We start from the raw sequence: 18,845 nt of genomic DNA, 5'->3' as shown, positions 1-18,845 counted from the left end.
TTAGCTGGAGTAGTCTTTCGTATTTGTTTCTATTTTGTTTCCGGCGAGAGTAGGATCTAGTGTGGGTGTTGTCAATTGAGTGAGAATTCTGCGATATGGTTGGCTAGAGGTCATGTGATTTATATAGGCAATGCCATGCCATTAATATTAAAGAGATTATTCATTTGATCTGGCGCGCGTCGCGTGACAGGTTATATACATATATGTGTGTACATATATGTGTGTTTCTATTATATGTGTATAATGTCAGATAATGGGGAAAATGGTTCACCTGCCAAATTTCTTCAGTTCGCAGTACCTTAGTGGTGGATATGATACTCCTGCGAAACCCATACCGAGCCACATACCTAAATCTCCGCCATACTCGCCAATCTTTGCGGCAAGTGGCCCCACGTAATACGTTTGACACATTCCAAGTACCACACCAGCAACACCGATGCAGAACGCAGCGGATGCAGCCAATCCTCTTGTGATGACTTCAGAGTTGTCCCATTCATCCCAGTTGTACCTGTGGATGTGCCTTGGTAATTTCCTTAGTTTATGATGTGGTTTCACTTCTATGTCATTGGGGAATTCCAATTTATATAGATGGTGGAACCAGTTTCTAAAGATGACGTTCTCTTCCACGAGTAAGATGAAGTACATGCTAATCCAGTAACCAATCATAGGTAGGAAATTTCCCAAGATGGTGGAAAAACTGTTTCTACCTACTAGCGCACATACGAGGTAAAAGATGGTACATCCGATAGCCCAGATCCAACGAGGCACCTTGGCTAACATCACACTTGATAATTGGATGGAGAATGCTGCAGAGTATGTGTTAACAATATTATTCGAGATTAAAGATAAGATCAATACAACGACCAAAAATTTCCCAAATCCATTCCAACGAGAGAAACCAGCATTCATGAGACCACCCATCCCATATTCATCATATGCAGCTTGCCAAGGTTCGTAGGACAGTGAACATGATGCCAGTAGAAGACCCAATACACCAACGAAAGTGGTTGGTACCGCAGTTCCGAAAAATGTCAATAAGAAGACTTGAATCTGAGGAGTGTCCTCGGGGAACAAGATATAGTAATCTGCTGTGATGGAACCCCAAGTTGATGTGATACTGTAACACAAAGAAAAGAAGGATAACCAGCAACCTTTCACAGTCAGTGAATCAATGTCACTATTACTGAATTCGTACAAGTACTTGAACTTGTCACTTGCTGAGATGTACAACAACAGGAAACTAGTTAGCACGGGCACTGCAAACAGAGTCTCTACTTTTAAAACCTGCTTGATACCAAAAATGGAAACAAGCAACGATACCACAGTAACAATGATAATACCAACCCAAAGTGGAACCTTACCGTCACTAACACTAGCTAGCATTTGTCCTCCAACAACACAGTTCACAATGGACCAGCCCATAACACCGACAATCGCAGCCAAGGCAATAAATTTCACAAACCACCAACCGAACAGATAACGAGCAGTAACTATTTGTCTACAACCAGATTGTGGACCCATTACAGAACAGTAAGCTGCAACCCCACAGCCGATCCACATCGATATCAATCCACTCACAAGACATTGGTTAAACGTAAGTTGGAATACCATTGGACCAAGGAAGTATGACGACATAGAAGAAAGCCCACCAGCTGCACTCAACCACAACCCAGCAACATGCCAAAACTGTTTAGCGGTGCCACGCTCATACGGCTGGATACGCTGGATACCACGCGCTTCAACACCTAACGCATCTAACTTATCAGAAAACTGACGAATGCTCGATGCAGAACGTACAAAGATTGACCTTTCAGTCACCTCTACCTCCGACTTTTTCATAGTTCTTGATTCGTAGCTGTACCTGTTATTCGAACCACAACTATTGTTGAGGTTTATGACAGCATTAAGCAACTCAGTAAACAGCCTTACCAAACAACAGGCTTATGCTTTGATCTAGCAATGACATATCTTGGTTCATCTTTTATATATCATATCTCACTACATGCATTTTGAACGCTTTTCATACTGAAAGTCCAAGTCATCGCGAATGTGATGATAATGAAAAGAAAGAAAAAAAACTAGTGATGGAACGGCATACACACTGAACGAGGATCCAGGAGATAGTGCAACGGTAAGTCCACTTTTTAATCGTCCTTTGTTCTTGAACAGGAAGGTTACAGAACAAAGAGGTCCTCTGGTGCCGCACCAATTGTTCTGCTGTCTGTGAAACTTATGTAAATAGTAGTTAACTCTCACCATCAACGTGAGATTCGGTATGTGTGTAAAAGGTACATATGTCGATGCGTGTGGCGTTCACAAAATATATGCACGATTTATCAATATGAGTCATGTGACCGTTATGATAAATGAATAAAGGATGTACAATATTGACAGTAGTCTGCCGTTCTGTACTAGTTCGTACAGTTAATTCGTACAGATTTCTGGTGGGTCTAAACATGTGCTATATCAGAGTGCTATGGGATGTATAAAAAATAGTGTTCAAGAAAATGGAAGCGCATCAGCAAGGTCCACCTCATTCTGTGAGAGCATGGTCGTTGGTCTTGGATACCATTTTCTAATCAGATATGCGATCGATATTGCTGCTGATTCAGCACCCAAGTTTTCTGCCATAGTCATGAAGTATGCTAGGATTTTGCATCTTGTCAGCCGTAGTGTATTTGAATCCAATAAAATTAGCTTCTCAGCACATAAAATCACGCTACTTTGGAACATCATCAATCTGAAGTCCTTCTGCATTGGTACGATGATGCACCTGGAGGTCAATTCAAATTTTAGTTTCTCTCTTAGGCTTGGGTAGTTGTATATTTCACCAGCTTCTAACTGTTCTGTCAGCATGTTTATTTCCATTATTGTCAAATTACAGTCTGAAAACATCCACTCTAACATTTTCCAAACTCGTTTGCAAGAGTTTAGCACTAGCGAACAGTCTTCAGGTAGTTTAGCGCTTCTTAGTAGATAGGTGACAAATAGTAGTTCCACATGGGTCTGGTGGATGGAATCGTATATAGAATAGACAGAAAGCTTGTGGAACACAACGGATGCCACATCTGAGGTGAATGACGGTATCAGGGAGTAATTGTCGGTATCAACTTTCCCGTACGTGTTTGGATAGAATTGGTATTCTCGAGATGCTTGTAACAATGAGCAGACGTTAAGGAAACTATCGTTGTTATCGTCTTGGCCAGTATCTGCATTAAGACATTTCATCACTTCCTTGATAAGCAATATTCCCTCTTTCGAATACCCAAGAAATGTGTTATAATTATTCCCTGATATGAATCCCATCTGCTTCATGAGATTGTCGCTCATGGATGAATCACTGGATCCAATATCTAACATCTCCTCCATTTCTGCTTCATTGAAAAAATGGTTACCTTTCGCTACACAAGCAACTATAGCAATGGCACAAAACCAGTTACGTGCTAGTGTTACAGTCCTCCTATGCAAAAGTGTGCTCCCAGTGCTTCCAGTCACCATTTCTCTGTTGTCGTTGTATTTCATAAGTAGATCCTTAGCTCCTCGTAGATGGAATTTCCATTCTTGAGTTCCAAACGTTGAACTATCCAATGTCAACAATAGCACACATAAATTCAAAGAGTCTATCTGTGAAAACCCCAATGATTCTTGGGATAGAGATTCGAATTCTTGGTACAATTGCTGTAGTGCTTTTCTCAAGAAATGTTTCCTAATTATATTATCATGCTCTTTCCCGTAAACATTGTAGACATATTTAGCACTGATTGACACCATCGAACTCTGTAAGTAAGACTTTTCTCGGGCGTGTTTTTTATTTGCTCTTATTACGTGCTGGAATAAGATATGGTTACAAATGTTAGAATCCGGTGATTGTGCTAGCGGCATCAACCAGTATGATACATTGTCATAAAATATCTTCAAATATGATAATTCCGATTTTGATACCTCTCCTAACATTCCTTCGATCTCTTCCCATCTGTTGAACACGGGCCCGCCTATGTCATCATTGATAGAACTGATACTTTTCTGTTGGCCTTGGTTTGCGGTCACGGCGTCTGTTTCGGGCAGCTTGGAGAATAAATCATTAGCAAAGAGAAGCGCATCGTTCAATAGCGCATTCAAATCATCTTCGTCATTACCAATCGCATTGGTTGCAGCATGCTCAAAATCCACGTCACGTTCATTGTTCGAGAGTTTTCTAGTATCAGATGATGAATGATGTTCCATGTTTTTCCTATGCAGATCGCCATCTTCCTTATTCTTTCTCTTTTTATCCGAGACTGAGGTCACTTTAGAGTTTACTCGAGATTTATTGGGTCCCCCAGAAACAACAAATTGAAACTCTTTGGTCTTATAAACACATTCAAGAGACAAATGCGTGCACTGCCAACACATAGGCTTCGTCTCATCACATTTAACCTTCTTTCTCTTACATTCAAGGCATCCATTTTTGGAATACTTCCTCTTCTTCTTGGCAGGTTCGGTCACATTAGAGACTGCAGTGTCCGGAGTAGTGTCTGCCATCTCAATAATATATTATATTATACCAACACCAACCACCTGGACGTAATATGCCCTTTTACAGGTCTTATACTCTCCCTTCTTGCCACGCTTTAACTTGCATTGAGTCACATGACATGCGGCATTCTTTATATCATGCACGTCTCTTTTTATTCATTAACACATCTAAACCTCGAAAAAAATTCAGAAGGAATTAAATCTGTGAAAACATTCAGCACTGAAAAGAACTTCGTTATGACATTGCTAAACGTCGTGAAATAATTTCAAGACTGCTGCTAGACGGTTGTGGCTGGTAGTTAAATATGAGTTCATACGTATGTTGTATTTTTGAAAAGGAATTGGTGTGAAATGGCTGTTTAGACTGCTACACAATGATCATACCATATCTATAGTATTATCACCGACAGTTGTTGCTCAATGAATTATCAAAGAACAGATATCCAAGCTGGTAAGGTTTATTGATATTATGCATCTATTGACACTGGGTATGCGATGGTTTAATTCTGCTTGTTTTTTGGCTAAGATTGTGGCAGGTGTCGCTATTATAAGTGCTTTTAGTTTCCAGTATACCTAAGGAAAACTACTGCGCAGGAAACATACTAGTCATTGGCTGTAATACATCTTTGCTGCAAATCTAAAGATTAGTTCATTTCTAGGCTTCTGCTTCAAGCGTTAACATGTGATACTAACTGGTTACTATATGAGTTGCCATTAATTACTTTTTTCTGGCCTTTATTAATATAGTCAAGAGAGAGATCGAGATCTAGATCACCTGTAGCAAGATCAGGAAACGAAGATCCACGCAGAGGCGGTTATCCTGATCGTAGCTATAGGGATGATAGAAGAGGAAACTACAGCGGAGATAACAGAAGATCTGAAGGATATAACAGGGACACTTATTCAAGAGATAGGGACGGAGACAGATATTCGGGTGGAAGATCTGTAAATCGTGGATACCGTTCTGTTGGAAGGGACAATGGGTACGAGAATCAAGGTTATAACAGTGGTAGATATGGCCGTGGTAGATCCTCGAGATATGATCGAGGAGGAGCTGCTACTGCTGCTGCTGCCGCCGCTAAAGGAGACTATGGACCGAAATTAGCGAGAGAGCTCGATTCTCCATATGATGAAAAAGTAAACAGAAACTATGCCAACAGTATCTTCATCGGTAACCTTACATATAATACTACACCAGAGGATTTGAAGGAATATTTTGGTAAGATCGGTGAAGTTCGCAGAGCAGATATTATTACTTCTAGAGGTCATCACAGGGGCATGGGTACTGTGGAATTCAATAACAGTACTGACGTCGATACGGCCATTAGAGATTGTGATGGTGCCTTTTTGAACGGACGTGCCATTTTTGTCAGGCAAGATAATCCACCTCCTGCTGAAATCTCGAGAACTGGAAATAATAACGGCCCACCGCCTCCTCCAAAACGTGCTCACGATGAAGGTTTCGAAGTTTTCGTGGCACAGCTACCATTCTCTGTTAATTGGCAAGAATTAAAAGATATGTTCAAACCGTGCGGTGATGTTTTGCATGCTGATGTTGTCACTGATCGTGACGGTAAGTCAAGAGGTTTTGGTACGGTCTATATGGCTACCAAAGAACAACAAAATGATGCTATTCGTCATTGGACTGGTACAGAGTATAAGGGCCGTGTATTAGATGTTAAAGAAGGTAAAGGAACTTCTACACGTACTGCAGCCACTGGTGCCGATACTTACATCCCTCGTCAACCACGTAATGAACCACCAGCAACTCTTAAACCAAAACCACTAGATATCGATCCTCTGGCTATAACTACGGGTGGTGATAGAAACTCTGTAATCTTCTGCGAAAATATGCCATCTTCTACCACTGAATCTGATTTATATGACCTATTTGGCAGTGTTGCACCGGTTATAATAACGAAATTACTGTTGAATCCTGAAGGTCATTTCACAAGGAACTCATATTGTCAATTTGAAACACCAGAGGACGCAGATATATGTATCAGCAAATTGGACAAATACTCCTATGGAGATCATGAGTTAAAGGTGACTTATGCCAGATTCTAATTCTAACTTCTAAATAATCATGTTTTATATTTTGATATCTAGCGGGCATTACTTGAGGTAATATCACTAATTAATAACCTATTCAAACTTCTACGTTTTCTCCATAGGGACTAAGCGCTGAACTGCAATCGCGTTGGTTTTGTTTCATCATCTTCTGCTAAAACGCCACCTAAGTAGTCATAGGAAGAATCTCTTAGGAAAGAGGGTTCATCATGTTTGCCGTTGTTTTCGTCGGTCAAAGCACCGAAAGCAGCAGCCTTAGGAGCAGCTTTTTTTGAAGCTGGTGGTTGTAAACTCTTGAAAAATGTGTCTGATTTATTACTGATGTCAAACATATCCAATTTGCTTGGAGAAACCCAGATTGGCTCATCGTCGTTTTCAACTGCTGTTGGGTGTACTTTATCGTGAGCTGAAAAAAAGGATTCGTTGGATTTGGTGAAATTGTCGAATTTGTAGAATACAGGCTCTGCTACCTTCCGAGGTAGAACATTTTTATTTTCAAAAACATCGCCAGTATCCATAGTAGACTCTCTAGTGGAAGTGTTATTGGTATTGTCAAATGACATGTGGAAGAAACTGAACTCTAAATCATCTAATAATGGTGCAGGTTCATCTTGGCTATTGGTCGTTTCCGTCGGTAATTTTATGGTTGATTCTGGTGGAACTAAGTGATCCACATTTGTTTCTTCATGGCCGTGTTCACTAGGTTTGGTTTCTTCTGTTTGTGGAGTATAAAAAGGACTTTCCGGTAAATCTTCCTGCGAGTGAAATGTTAGCTCAACAAGTCTTGCATTTTTGCTCATATCTTCCGTGTAGAAACTTGGAGGATCATCGTTCAGGTTCGAGGATCTTGAAGTTCTTTTCATAGTTAACTCATTTCGAGTTATAATTTTGACTGGAGAAGTTTTTATTACATTAAAATTACCAGATAATTTTGAGCTTTTAGTGAGAGTTACTCCAGTATCTAGTGTTCTTTGATCAGATTTAACATCATCCTTGTGGAAAGACAGTTCATCTTGTTCAGGGACTTCTACTGCTGCTGATAGTCGCTTATTGGATCTTAAGTTCTTATCAGTCGGTATATGAATGGCATATTTTTCATTTAATGAAACTTCACTGGATAGTCTTCTCCAATTCACTACTTCATCAGACTCGTCTAAAACCATGCGCATTTCCTTAAATAATTCTGCAAAAGAAGGAGATTTAGTAAAGTTGATTTTTGGTATTTCATATTTGTTGATCTTAGGGAAAATTGGAGATTTCGTATTGTCCTCATCTTTACTGGGATAAGTGGAAGATGCTGGTTGGCCTTCGAGTTGCTCCTTGTCAACTTGGGTTATGGAAGTTGGAGTGGATTCAATAGTAATTACATTACGAGTATTTTGTTCCAAGCTTGTGAAGCTGTTGTTAACATCAGAGCATGGGGTGATTCCGCCTGATAATTCCACACTAGTGTCCTTGACACCATCGTCCTTGGTGCGGTCGTCCTGCTGAACTATGGTATCTGCTCTGTTCTTATCATGTACACTAGACGTAGGGGCAACTATGTCCCCGAATAGATCATCGTTGAAGACCTGGCTTTGCCTTGCTTGTTGATGCTGCGTATAAATAGATTTCGGCTTAGCGTTATTCTTAAGAGCAGAAACATTATTCGCATCCTCACAGCTAGCTTCAGAAGAGTCGACAGTTTTGAAGGAGTTTGAACTGGAAAGGATATAAGGATTGTCCGAGTGGGGACGAGGGTCTGGAGTGATGTTTTTGTTGTGGATAACTGACCCAACACGTTCTCCTTTTTTCTTTGGCACGCTAATAGGCGGTAGATCTTTCGAAATATTTCTCGCCAGTCCAGCATCCTTTTTTGTTACAACCCGTTTCTGGCTTTTCGAAGGTGATTTCCTCTTTCTGAAAACAGAAAACAATTTCGATATGAAACCTCCACGTTTTGACTGTTTGCTTTCTGTTTGAGATTTGTCCTTGTTGCTTTTGAGAAACTTTTTGTTTGCCTTCGATGATTTAGCGTTATTAGAAAGTAAATTGTCCTTAAAGTCGCTCACGCTACTTCTAAATGTGGTAATCGTTCCATAAGATTTGTCCTTTTTATGAACAGGTTGAAAACCGTTCGTCTTGTCGTTAACAACAGGCGTAGTAACTATCGAAGGTGCGTCGTGGATATCGACCAAGTTAAAGTCGTGTCCTATTAATTTCGTTAGTTGTTCGTTGATTCTTAGAAGCTCGTTGTAAAATGGTGCCTTGAAGGAATATGTATATTTGCCATAGTTACTCATCAACTCTTTGGTTAAAACAGTGACAAGTTCATCAAGGGTTACTTCGACATTATCAGACGTCCCTTCCGATGTTAATTTTGTCAGCGAAATTTTACCGGTATCTAGGGTTGCAAAAAAAGCTAGGTCAAGTTCGTGTTCCTCTAATTGCTTTATATTTGGCGGACAATTTAAAAACAAAGTGAATCGTGATTTGATCGTTTCATTTTGATAGGCTTCCAGCTCATGCGCCGTGAAATAGATGTTAAAATTGCAACGGTTTGATTTGAATAAATGGAAGGCAGTCACTTTTTCCAGAATGGTTGCTTTTGTACACAATTCTTCAATGTGAGATGCCTTCATTTTAGAAGAGGCGAGCTTGTATACAAAACTTTCCGGTTGTTTGGGATCCAAGAAAGTAAGGATGATAGAGTTATCCTTTGTAGTGGACGTTAGAATCCTATCAATATAGCAATGCGACACTACTTGTAATTTAGGAATCTTTGATGGCAGTGCAACTTCATTGATTAGGGAGTTCATGAGAACATCAGATATAAGTGGTTTATTATCGGTCTCCGAGTAGTACTTTTCAGCATCGACAATGCTCAATATCACGATATAGTCGCTGAAAATAACCAATAAATCTCTTCTTGAATTATTATCTGCATCAATCACGTCAAAAACACCAACAATTCGCCTCTTCAACCACTTATATTGCAGTTCAAGTGGCCAGCCTTTAGCTAATTCGGTTAAAATCTTTCCGGAGGGAGTAAACACTCTTGTGTTATAGGCACTCATGGTGGAAGAATCTAGTTTACCAAAAGAATCCACAATTTCCATAATATTTGTGTAATTTTTTTGAGCGTCATTTTCAATTTCTGGCGTTGACCACGTCTTGCATTGCCACAATCTCTCCAGTATCAGTTTTATCTTCATTAGCTTTTCTTGAGGACCTCTTATAATGGTTTCGATTTTCATTTCTGTATATGTATTACTATTTGGTATCACTTGCTTGAACTTCTGTAGAAAAAGCTTTATATCCTTTGAAAAGTTCTTAGTTGCTGCCTCGTGTCTCGAATAAGCTTTATAGAAATATGGAACTGTGACGCTGCATGCCTTCAAAACTTCTATGGAACCATATGGGGTAGCAGACTTCAGGGCATCTAAAAATATGCAGTTTATTCTAGTTACTTCATCGATCGTTGGTGGAAATAGTCGGTTCAACTTAGCTGCGGAAAGAGTGGGAATGTCTTCATTGAGGACATCAATTCTTAACGGTATTAAAAACTTCTGTAAGAACTCTATAATTGACAAAGTGAAGTTTGTTTGTAATGTTAAAAGTTCTTGACATACGGAATTGATTAGTGGTTCGTCCTTTTCAGTCTGCTCTTCTGGTGAAAAGTCGGGCGTTGTGTACACGCGTTCTGTTTGCTCCGGCGAGTATTCTGTTAACGGGTCAAACAATTGCTCTAATTGTTCACCTAGGTAAAATACCAACTCATTATTGGCATCAATAGATTCAGGCTTGTTTTCATACACTACGTCAACTAGCAGTGATTGTACTGATCTAGGACAGATCAACCCATGCAACATGATGCTTTTCCCCAAATTTCCAGGGGTACAATATTCCACCATTTTACATCCATTGGCCAAATCGCCTGAATGGGTCTGATCATACTCGAATTTCAATGGAACTCCATCAGTGATCTTTTGCACTATTGACTCATCTGTAGTAGCATATTTCTCTAATAAAGAGCAAGCAAGTACTTTCCTTACATTTGAGTCCTTATATCTATTACTGAGGTTCAAGACAGCAGGTCCATAGACGGAATTGTCATGGAAGTTAACGTTTGGGAAATGCGTGGTACCAACTTTATCAATGAAGAATGCCCCAAACTTGTTCGTGTCGGGATCCAAGTAAACACAGGCCAAGAAACTGCCCCAAATTAAAGGGTCTTTCCCTTGGAAAAACACACTTTTTTCGAATATTGTTAACCACTCATCGTCCGGTCTTTTCAGCAAATCACGATCCTTAACGCTATCACATAGCAGATTTAAAGGTAATTCGATTCGCCAATCAGAATCGCTATTCTGAGGTTGCGAAGAGATGTCGCTAGACTGATCAAAGAAATCCATTCTCTAAGTCACTACCAACCAAATTCTGCAGTTTTAGCAGCCTGTAAACCCCAGTGAACACCTTTGTTTACATTGTTGTTATCATTTGTTATTAAGCTAGAATAATTTTCATTATTTTTTCTGTTGATCTCATTTCTATAAACAAACCTAGATCTGAATAGGTAAATAGTTAAAGAAATCGATGCGAAGAGTAATGATTAACGCGTATGGTGAGTGGTAGAAGTCTGTAACATGCCATTATTCTTGCATAAAGAATGTGGAAACTCCATACCACACACTACTTACTGATTCCGTAGTCAGGTCAGAACAAATGGGTTCCTCGTCAAGATATTTATGTATTTTCTACGTATCTCGAAAATAATTTCGGGCTTCATAAAGAAAAAATGGCGTTAGTTGATTGTATGATCCATGCTACAGAGAAGAAATAAAACAGCAAGAGGCAAAATCTCTACTTCTCAGAAATTGGAAACTTAAGATATCATTGTATAGTAGCGGCCACGGAAATCCATTCTGCTTAAATCGTTTTCAGAAGTATGAGCGTTAATCTATACAATAAATTAGAACCGGAAACAGGTTATAAGTTATTACAGCTTTCAGATGATCTGCTTGATGCATTTCAAACAGGACCGGTAAAATTCAAAGCATTATCCGATGACGCAGGAAACGTTGTTCTGTGCTCTGAGGACAAAACCTGGGTTATAAAGCAACGAAACCATTCCAACACGGTGATCTTAATGAATGAATTTGCTCCAACTGGAGGTATTCCAGAAGACAAAATCAACACGTTTGGTCTTCCAAGGCCCGGTGCTGACTGGGCTGGATTTAGCACGCTTGATAGCGAATTAGAACCTAGACTTGTTGATGGTTCTATAGATGTCACGCAATTGGATATATACCATGGGAAGGACGTTCCCTTAACGCGCAAGCTTACTTTACAAGAGTTCAAGGATATGTGTCCATGTTCAGAGAAAGAGTTTGTATCGAAATGGTTCGAAGTCGGAGGATCAGTAGTTCAAGGTTTTGCATGTTTACTATCTGAACGATTTATGTTGAAGGCGTTACACATTATATTGATAAGTTGCATGGCAGAAAATCTAGACGTTGATTCGTTGAGTATAGACAAAGTAGCAGATGTTTTGGCAAAGGATGTCAAGCAAGGTGAACCTAACTTATACACACACGAAATTGTCACTACAGTGATAAATAAATTTGGCTTTAAAGTTGAATCCGCAGAAACAGAACCAGATGATGTTAGATTCAGGATCAACATGTCACTGATTGCAAGATGGTATGGTGTATCTGCGTTGAAGAAGTTTGCCGCCAAGGAGCCCATATCAGAAGATGAGTTCATGATCCAATGGAAAGGACAGTTCCCACCATACTTCCATTGTGACCTTGATATTTGCATGCTTCGGGGATATTTTGTTAGACCATTGACAAACAAAATTAGATACATGTCCAGAACCACTTTGTCGCTAGACGCCAAGGAAAGATTCAAACAACTGTTCCACTGGCAAAGTACATGGGAACAGGCTGATATGGTACCATATATTTCGGATTTAAATACCAAGAATTTGAAGATAGACACCTTTATTATAAAGTATGCCAGACGGAAAAGAGTCGGTAACAAGGTTATCATCAGTGCCAGGTAAATACAAAGATAATACAGGATACGCGAGAGGAACGAAGAATAATAAAATTAGTTATACAAGAATTCTATCAGGGTTATTAGTACTTATTTTTAATTTTATTATTATTATGATCATTCACCGTGTGCTTCGAACGTTATGTACATTGGTTTGAGGGGGGGAATCTTTTTCCTAGAACAATGAATGAACAGTTTCATAGACACCTAGGAAGATGGCACCACCAGCACTGATCCACATTGTTCTTGGTCCAACACCACTGAAAAAGACCTTGACACCTTCTTCTTGCAACATAGTCTTGGCCAAATGAAGAGCTGAGACGGACTTATGGTGCAACATGATTCTCGTCTTCAACACATCTAATGGCGTCGTGGCAGCAGCAGCGATCCCACCGGCTATACACCCACAAACAGACCCCTGCCAAGGCGCGGCGCGCTCTTTACCTTGCACCTCGGCCCACCTCTTCTTCATATACTCATACAATGGGAATTGAATACATGTAAACGGGATTTCCCTCATTATGGTAGTGGACCAGCCACGGTACAGATTCCTGCGCAAACCTTCTCCGTTCTCATTACGTAGTAACGCCTGCAAAGTTTGCAAAGAAGAATTTGTCCTATGAGTCTGTGTCCGTTGCTTGATCACTTCAGCAGGAACACGAACCATACATGCAGAAATCTCACCAAAACTAGAAGAGACCATATGCGAAAGCGTATCTGCCGTTTGATCTTCACCTTTTGGCAAAAGCTGACCGATAACAGGCCGCGACCAGCACTTCATCGAATCATACGCAACGAAAAACAAAGAAGCACTTGGTGCACTCGCAACAACCGCGCTCCCAAGACCACGGTACACACCTTTGTATCCACCATTGGCGAAAAACCCACCTTTAGCTTGTAACCGGGTTTTCAAGGTGTCTATTGGGAAAAATGCCAGATCGGTCGACGTTCCTGCTGCGGCACCACTCACCAAGGACGCAATAAACATCTGAGAATCCATTTCGCACTATTCCCCCAAACTCCGATCTATAAAAGACTCGTCTGAGTCTGTAATTGATGTACAATTCGTCTTTCAAACCAGGTGATGGTGCAACAAATGCAAATCTTTAAATCATACATATGTATATGTTCGGTTCACTGCTCTGGCTTCTTTTTTTTTCAACATAGGATTTGAGGAAAAAAAATCGAGAAATGAAAATAATTGGAATTTGGGAGGGAAACACATCTTGACTAATGCAAGAATCAGAATCAAAATAGAGGAGAAGAAGAGTTTAGAGAGCAACAAAGGGTCTATATTCTCAGTTGCGTATTAGGAAATTGTCTGATAGTACAAGACCTAATTTTAGAAACAAGAATTGATTGATACATTCAGTGTACTTTCAGTGATATCCCAGGTTTTTTTGTTCATTGTTTTTAAGGACAAAAGCTCGGTTTTAAAAGGAGTTATAGTTCTAAGATCGTATACAAGTTTCAAGCAACAGTCTACTATCCTAAGATAGATATTGTAATGACGATGACATTGTTAAGAGGAGTGAGTGTTTTTTCCAGGCGTGTGCCCGTTGCTGGTGGTTTTGGCTATTTGAAGCGTGCTGATATTAGTAACGTTGTTTTACAGGGACGGACGTATGCAAGTGCCAAGGTTGCCTTAGCAGAAGATTTGACTTTGGAAACGCATACAGATAACCAAGCAGCAGCTATTGAGCAAGCCAACGAAAGAGCCGTGTCAAATCCCGATGTTTTGGACAGTGGTATACATTCTTTGCAACATGCATACCGTGAATCCGGGGAATACGGTACAAGACCTATATATCTCGACATGCAAGCTACCACTCCAACAGACCCAAGAGTTCTAGATACCATGTTGAAATTCTACACGGGGCTTTATGGTAATCCTCATTCAAATACTCATAGCTATGGTTGGGAAACTAACAAGGAGATCGAACAAGCAAGAAAATACATCGCCGATGTTATCAAAGCTGATCCAAAGGAGATAATCTTCACTTCCGGTGCTACAGAATCAAATAATATGGCTTTGAAGGGTGTCTCAAGGTTTTACAAGAAGACAAGAAACCATATTATCACTACAAGAACTGAACACAAGTGTGTGTTAGAAGCCGCCAGAGCTATGAAGAACGAAGGATACGAAATCACATTTTTGAATGTTGATGAGCAGGGTTTGATCAATTTAGAAGAGTTGGAAGCTGCGATCAGACCTGAAACTTGTTTAGTTTCTGTTATGGCCGTCAACAACGAAATTGGTGTTATGCAACCATTGAAAGAAATTGGTGAACTTTGTAGAAAACGCAAAGTTTTCTTCCATACCGATGCAGCGCAAGCTTATGGTAAGATACCTATCGATGTGAACGAAATGAAAATAGATCTGATGTCCATTTCCTCACACAAAATTTATGGTCCAAAGGGAATTGGTGCCATTTACGTTAGAAGAAAGCCAAGAGTCAGATTAGATCCGCTTATCTCCGGTGGTGGTCAAGAAAGAGGTTTACGTTCTGGTACATTGGCTCCACCTTTGGTTGCCGGCTTCGGGGAAGCAGCAAGATTGATGATGAAAGAATACGAGAACGACTCAAATCACATTAAAAGATTATCTGACAAATTAATGAACGCTTTGTTATCTATTGACCATACAATCTTAAACGGTTCTGCTGACCATCGTTACCCAGGTTGTGTTAACATTTCATTCGCATATGTCGAAGGTGAATCCTTATTGATGGCTCTTAGAGATATTGCTTTGAGTTCTGGTTCTGCTTGTACTTCGGCATCTTTAGAACCATCTTATGTGTTGCATGCATTGGGTAAAGATGATGCTTTAGCACACTCTTCCATCAGATTCGGTATTGGTAGATTCACCACTGATGAAGAAATTGATTACGTTATCAAGGCTATCACGGAAAGAGTTGATTTCCTAAGAGAGTTGTCCCCATTATGGGAGATGGTCAAGGAAGGTATTGACTTGAACTCCATCGAATGGTCAGGTCATTAAGCTGGAACAAAAGTGATCTATATCATAGATTCATCATTTTATTTTCTTGCTAGAGTGCATACCAAATCTTTATCTGGTTTCTCAATTTACATGATCTCCCGTTATAACTCGGGGAACTACTACCGTATATACTTTGTTCCTCGATTTCAAAGTACAATCATAATCTCATCTGACTTATCGTTTTTTCTTTTATCTTTCTCTTCATCTCAATATTATGATTAGATTGTTTTGTAAGCTTTTCTACCTGAAATATGCACCAATATTCAGAATATCTCGTTTGCCAGTTTTTATACAAGTCTTTCTATAGTTAAGTATAAAAATGTTATGTTATTAACGTTCAAATGCTCAATCACATCTGGACAAGCAAATTTCCTTGTCTTCAGTTCATTTTGGGTATGCTCCTTTAGATTTAACACATTGCAGGCTAACCGGAACCTGTATTATTTAGTTTATGCTACGTTAAATAAAGACCTTTCGTTCACATAACTGAATGTGTAATGGCCTTGAGATTTCAAGCATACCAAGTTGGTGGAGACGGGGTCGTTACAAAAGACTCTTTAAGCCAAGATTTCCTTGACAGCCTTGGCGATAGCATCGCCAACCTCAGTGGTAGAGTTAGAACCACCAAGGTCACCGGTTCTGACACCTGCATCCAAGACATTTCTAACAGCTTCTTCAAGAGCCCTACCTTCTTCAACCAAATCCAAGGATAACTTCAACATCATAGCTGCAGATAAGATGGTAGCAATTGGGTTAACCTTGTTTGCTGGTAAATCTGGGGCAGAACCATGACATGGTTCGTACAAACCGAATGCCTTGTTAGTGTCAGGTAGGGAAGCTAGAGATGCAGAAGGTAATAAACCCAAAGAACCTGGAATAACAGAGGCTTCATCGGAGATAATATCACCAAACATGTTGTTGGTAATAACAACACCGTTTAGCTTAGTTGGTGATTTAACCAAAATCATAGCAGCAGAGTCGATCAATTGGTGCTGAACAGTTAATTGTGGGAACTCAGTCTTGATGGTTTCTTCAACAGTCTTTCTCCACAATCTGGAAGAGGCAAGCACGTTAGCCTTGTCAAGAGACCAGATTGGTAATGGTGGGTTTTGTTGCAATGCCAAGAAAGCAGCCATTCTTGTAATTCTTTGAACTTCAGGAACACTGTATTTCTCAGAGTCCCAAGCAACTCCGTCACCTTCATCTTCTTTTCTTTCACCAAAGTAGATACCACCAACCAATTCTCTAACGACGACGAAATCGGTACCCTTTGCATATTCAGGCTTCAAAGGAGAAAGATCTAGTAAAGAATCAGAAGCAAAGTTACATGGTCTCAAGTTGGCGTATAGACCCAATTCCTTTCTGATCTTCAATAGACCTTGTTCTGGTCTAACTGCGCCCGTACCCCATTTTGGACCACCAACAGCACCTAGTAAGACAGCATCGGCTTTCTTAGAGGCTTCTAGAGCTTCATCTGGTAAAGGAGTGCCAGTGGCATCGATGGCAGCACCCCCGATCAAGTGATGTTGGAAATTGAACTTAATTTCTGGACGGACTTCAGCAATGGCATTCAAGACCTTAATAGCTTCGTCAGTAACTTCTTTACCGACGTGATCACCCGGTAGGACAACGATATTCTTAGACATGGTATAATCTGTGTAGTGTGGGATACTTTTTACTTCTTCAAATAGGTATCAACAATAAAAATAAATCGAAGCAAATGTAGGAATGCGTTAAAGCAGATGTACTTACTTAGAGTACATAGATATATTTATATAATTCAATATATAAAAGTATATGAAGCATCTGATGTTGAACCTGTCATGACTCTAAACTGGAATGGGTAGTTATGCTTCTGAAGGTTTTCCGTTAGAAAATGAGTGCAGGGATCAGGCCCGGAACCGGTTTTAGCCTGAAAGGAAAAGAAAAAAATGCGGTGATTACTAGCACGTGACTGCGCTGAATTGGAATCCACCACAAGTACAGCGAATGGCAAGAGGGAAGGGGAATATATTGTGCCTGGCGGTAGCGTCTGCTATATCAAATGTTAAACATAACTAAATGCAGTAGTGAATAGAGTAATGTATTTCTACATATGTGGGTAGGGCCAATGGGAGCCCGATGTCTATTGTACAGATATTTTCCTTTTATAGTTAATCAATTCAACTTGGAAATCATTGAGTCGATATCTACTTGGATAACTGGAGCCGTGGCAGCGTTTGAAATTTGACGAGTCTTCTTGTTTTGTTCGCGCATTTTCAGTTTATTCAAACGGGAGATGGCACCGAATCCACTGACTTCTCTGTTCAATTTGAATGGTAATAGGAAGAAAGTACATTTCGAGAAATTTTCGCCCAACGTCGAAATCTCATGGATGATATCCTCGATACAAATGACACCTTCATCACCTAATTTCTCTTCAACGATATTGTTGTCATTCAAGATTATCTCTTTTGGTTCTTTATCTTCTGGCCTTTGCCACATTATTCTAGATCTCTTTTGGATTAAAGAACGGATAGATGCAAGTGAAGGTTGTCCGATAACAATATATGGTGATACAAGTTTCAACAATGGGTACACGTCCTTGGTAAGTTTGATGAAAACACCAGTGTTCAACTCAACAAGTCTCAAAAGAGATAACACTTTGTAAGCCTTTGCTGGGATCTTCACAGCTGTGGGTCCTTTCACTCTTATAACAAATAATAAGCTTGGCTCACCATCGTATACGATTTTTTCCCTGATTAACCCATCGTCCTCTTCATCTTCCTCATCAACATCTTGAAGCTCAGATTCGGATGTAGCCTTACTACCGGCTTCTCTTTCAGAGATACGCAAGATAAAATCCCTATCGGATGGGATATGTGACAAATCGTTCTTGACCTTTTGGTTTTCTAAGTCTCTGACTCTTCTGATTCTGGTCTTTTCTCTCTCAGTAGCCAAAGTTGTGGCGACTATCGTCTCAGCTCTAACAAATCTGTTCTTCTTACTACGTTTCTGTTTCTCTTCTTGCTCCTTTCTCTTCTTGGCAAGCTCCTGCTTCTCCAACCTAGTACGATCAGCATTTCTTCTCTTTCTTAAAAGAACCTCTGGGTTCGAGTTCAATGGTTGTGACATTTGTTGCTTCTATATTACTGCCCTGTTTATTAATCTCAGCACAAACCAGCTCTATATAATACAACTTATATGCTCCTAATACTTCAGATTAGCCAAGGTCATCTCT

The 18,845-nt window shown here is 39.9% G+C and overlaps 9 protein-coding genes across 9 annotated transcripts; 3 read left to right on the top strand and 6 right to left on the bottom strand.

The window, feature by feature from the left end:
* Positions 1–267: 267 nt before the first annotated feature.
* TPN1 (Tpn1p) lies at positions 268–1,839 on the bottom strand (the record flags this gene model as incomplete). Its single annotated transcript, XM_453285.1, has 1 exon — positions 268–1,839. The coding sequence occupies one exon, from the start codon at positions 1,837–1,839 to the stop codon at positions 268–270; it is 1,572 nt and encodes a 523-aa protein (XP_453285.1).
* Positions 1,840–2,499: 660 nt separating this feature from the next.
* Positions 2,500–4,521, bottom strand: KLLA0_D05038g (Zn(II)2Cys6 transcription factor; the record flags this gene model as incomplete). Its single annotated transcript, XM_453284.1, has 1 exon — positions 2,500–4,521. The coding sequence occupies one exon, from the start codon at positions 4,519–4,521 to the stop codon at positions 2,500–2,502; it is 2,022 nt and encodes a 673-aa protein (XP_453284.1).
* Positions 4,522–4,820: 299 nt separating this feature from the next.
* KLLA0_D05016g (uncharacterized protein) lies at positions 4,821–6,582 on the top strand (the record flags this gene model as incomplete). Its single annotated transcript, XM_453283.2, has 2 exons — positions 4,821–4,832; positions 5,263–6,582. The coding sequence occupies 2 exons, from the start codon at positions 4,821–4,823 to the stop codon at positions 6,580–6,582; spliced, it is 1,332 nt and encodes a 443-aa protein (XP_453283.2).
* Positions 6,583–6,692: 110 nt separating this feature from the next.
* BUD3 (Bud3p) lies at positions 6,693–10,979 on the bottom strand (the record flags this gene model as incomplete). The annotated part of the gene is made up of 1 exon (XM_453282.1): positions 6,693–10,979. One exon carries the CDS (start codon positions 10,977–10,979, stop codon positions 6,693–6,695), a length of 4,287 nt encoding a protein of 1,428 aa, XP_453282.1.
* Positions 10,980–11,512: 533 nt separating this feature from the next.
* Positions 11,513–12,631, top strand: DCC1 (Dcc1p; the record flags this gene model as incomplete). Its single annotated transcript, XM_453281.1, has 1 exon — positions 11,513–12,631. The coding sequence occupies one exon, from the start codon at positions 11,513–11,515 to the stop codon at positions 12,629–12,631; it is 1,119 nt and encodes a 372-aa protein (XP_453281.1).
* Positions 12,632–12,799: 168 nt separating this feature from the next.
* On the bottom strand, positions 12,800–13,624 carry PET8 (Pet8p; the record flags this gene model as incomplete). Its single annotated transcript, XM_453280.1, has 1 exon — positions 12,800–13,624. The coding sequence occupies one exon, from the start codon at positions 13,622–13,624 to the stop codon at positions 12,800–12,802; it is 825 nt and encodes a 274-aa protein (XP_453280.1).
* Positions 13,625–14,131: 507 nt separating this feature from the next.
* On the top strand, positions 14,132–15,625 carry NFS1 (cysteine desulfurase; the record flags this gene model as incomplete). Its single annotated transcript, XM_453279.1, has 1 exon — positions 14,132–15,625. The coding sequence occupies one exon, from the start codon at positions 14,132–14,134 to the stop codon at positions 15,623–15,625; it is 1,494 nt and encodes a 497-aa protein (XP_453279.1).
* Positions 15,626–16,182: 557 nt separating this feature from the next.
* Positions 16,183–17,271, bottom strand: LEU2 (3-isopropylmalate dehydrogenase; the record flags this gene model as incomplete). Its single annotated transcript, XM_453278.1, has 1 exon — positions 16,183–17,271. The coding sequence occupies one exon, from the start codon at positions 17,269–17,271 to the stop codon at positions 16,183–16,185; it is 1,089 nt and encodes a 362-aa protein (XP_453278.1).
* A 511-nt stretch (positions 17,272–17,782) lies between these two features.
* Positions 17,783–18,739, bottom strand: RLP7 (Rlp7p; the record flags this gene model as incomplete). Its single annotated transcript, XM_453277.1, has 1 exon — positions 17,783–18,739. The coding sequence occupies one exon, from the start codon at positions 18,737–18,739 to the stop codon at positions 17,783–17,785; it is 957 nt and encodes a 318-aa protein (XP_453277.1).
* Positions 18,740–18,845: the final 106 nt, after the last annotated feature.

This window comes from Kluyveromyces lactis, assembly GCF_000002515.2.
Source record: "Kluyveromyces lactis strain NRRL Y-1140 chromosome D complete sequence".
Classification (NCBI taxonomy): Eukaryota; Fungi; Ascomycota; class Saccharomycetes; order Saccharomycetales; family Saccharomycetaceae; genus Kluyveromyces; species Kluyveromyces lactis.
The sequence above is the reverse complement of the archived record's forward strand: the minus strand, read 5'-3'. Positions and strand labels throughout refer to the sequence as shown.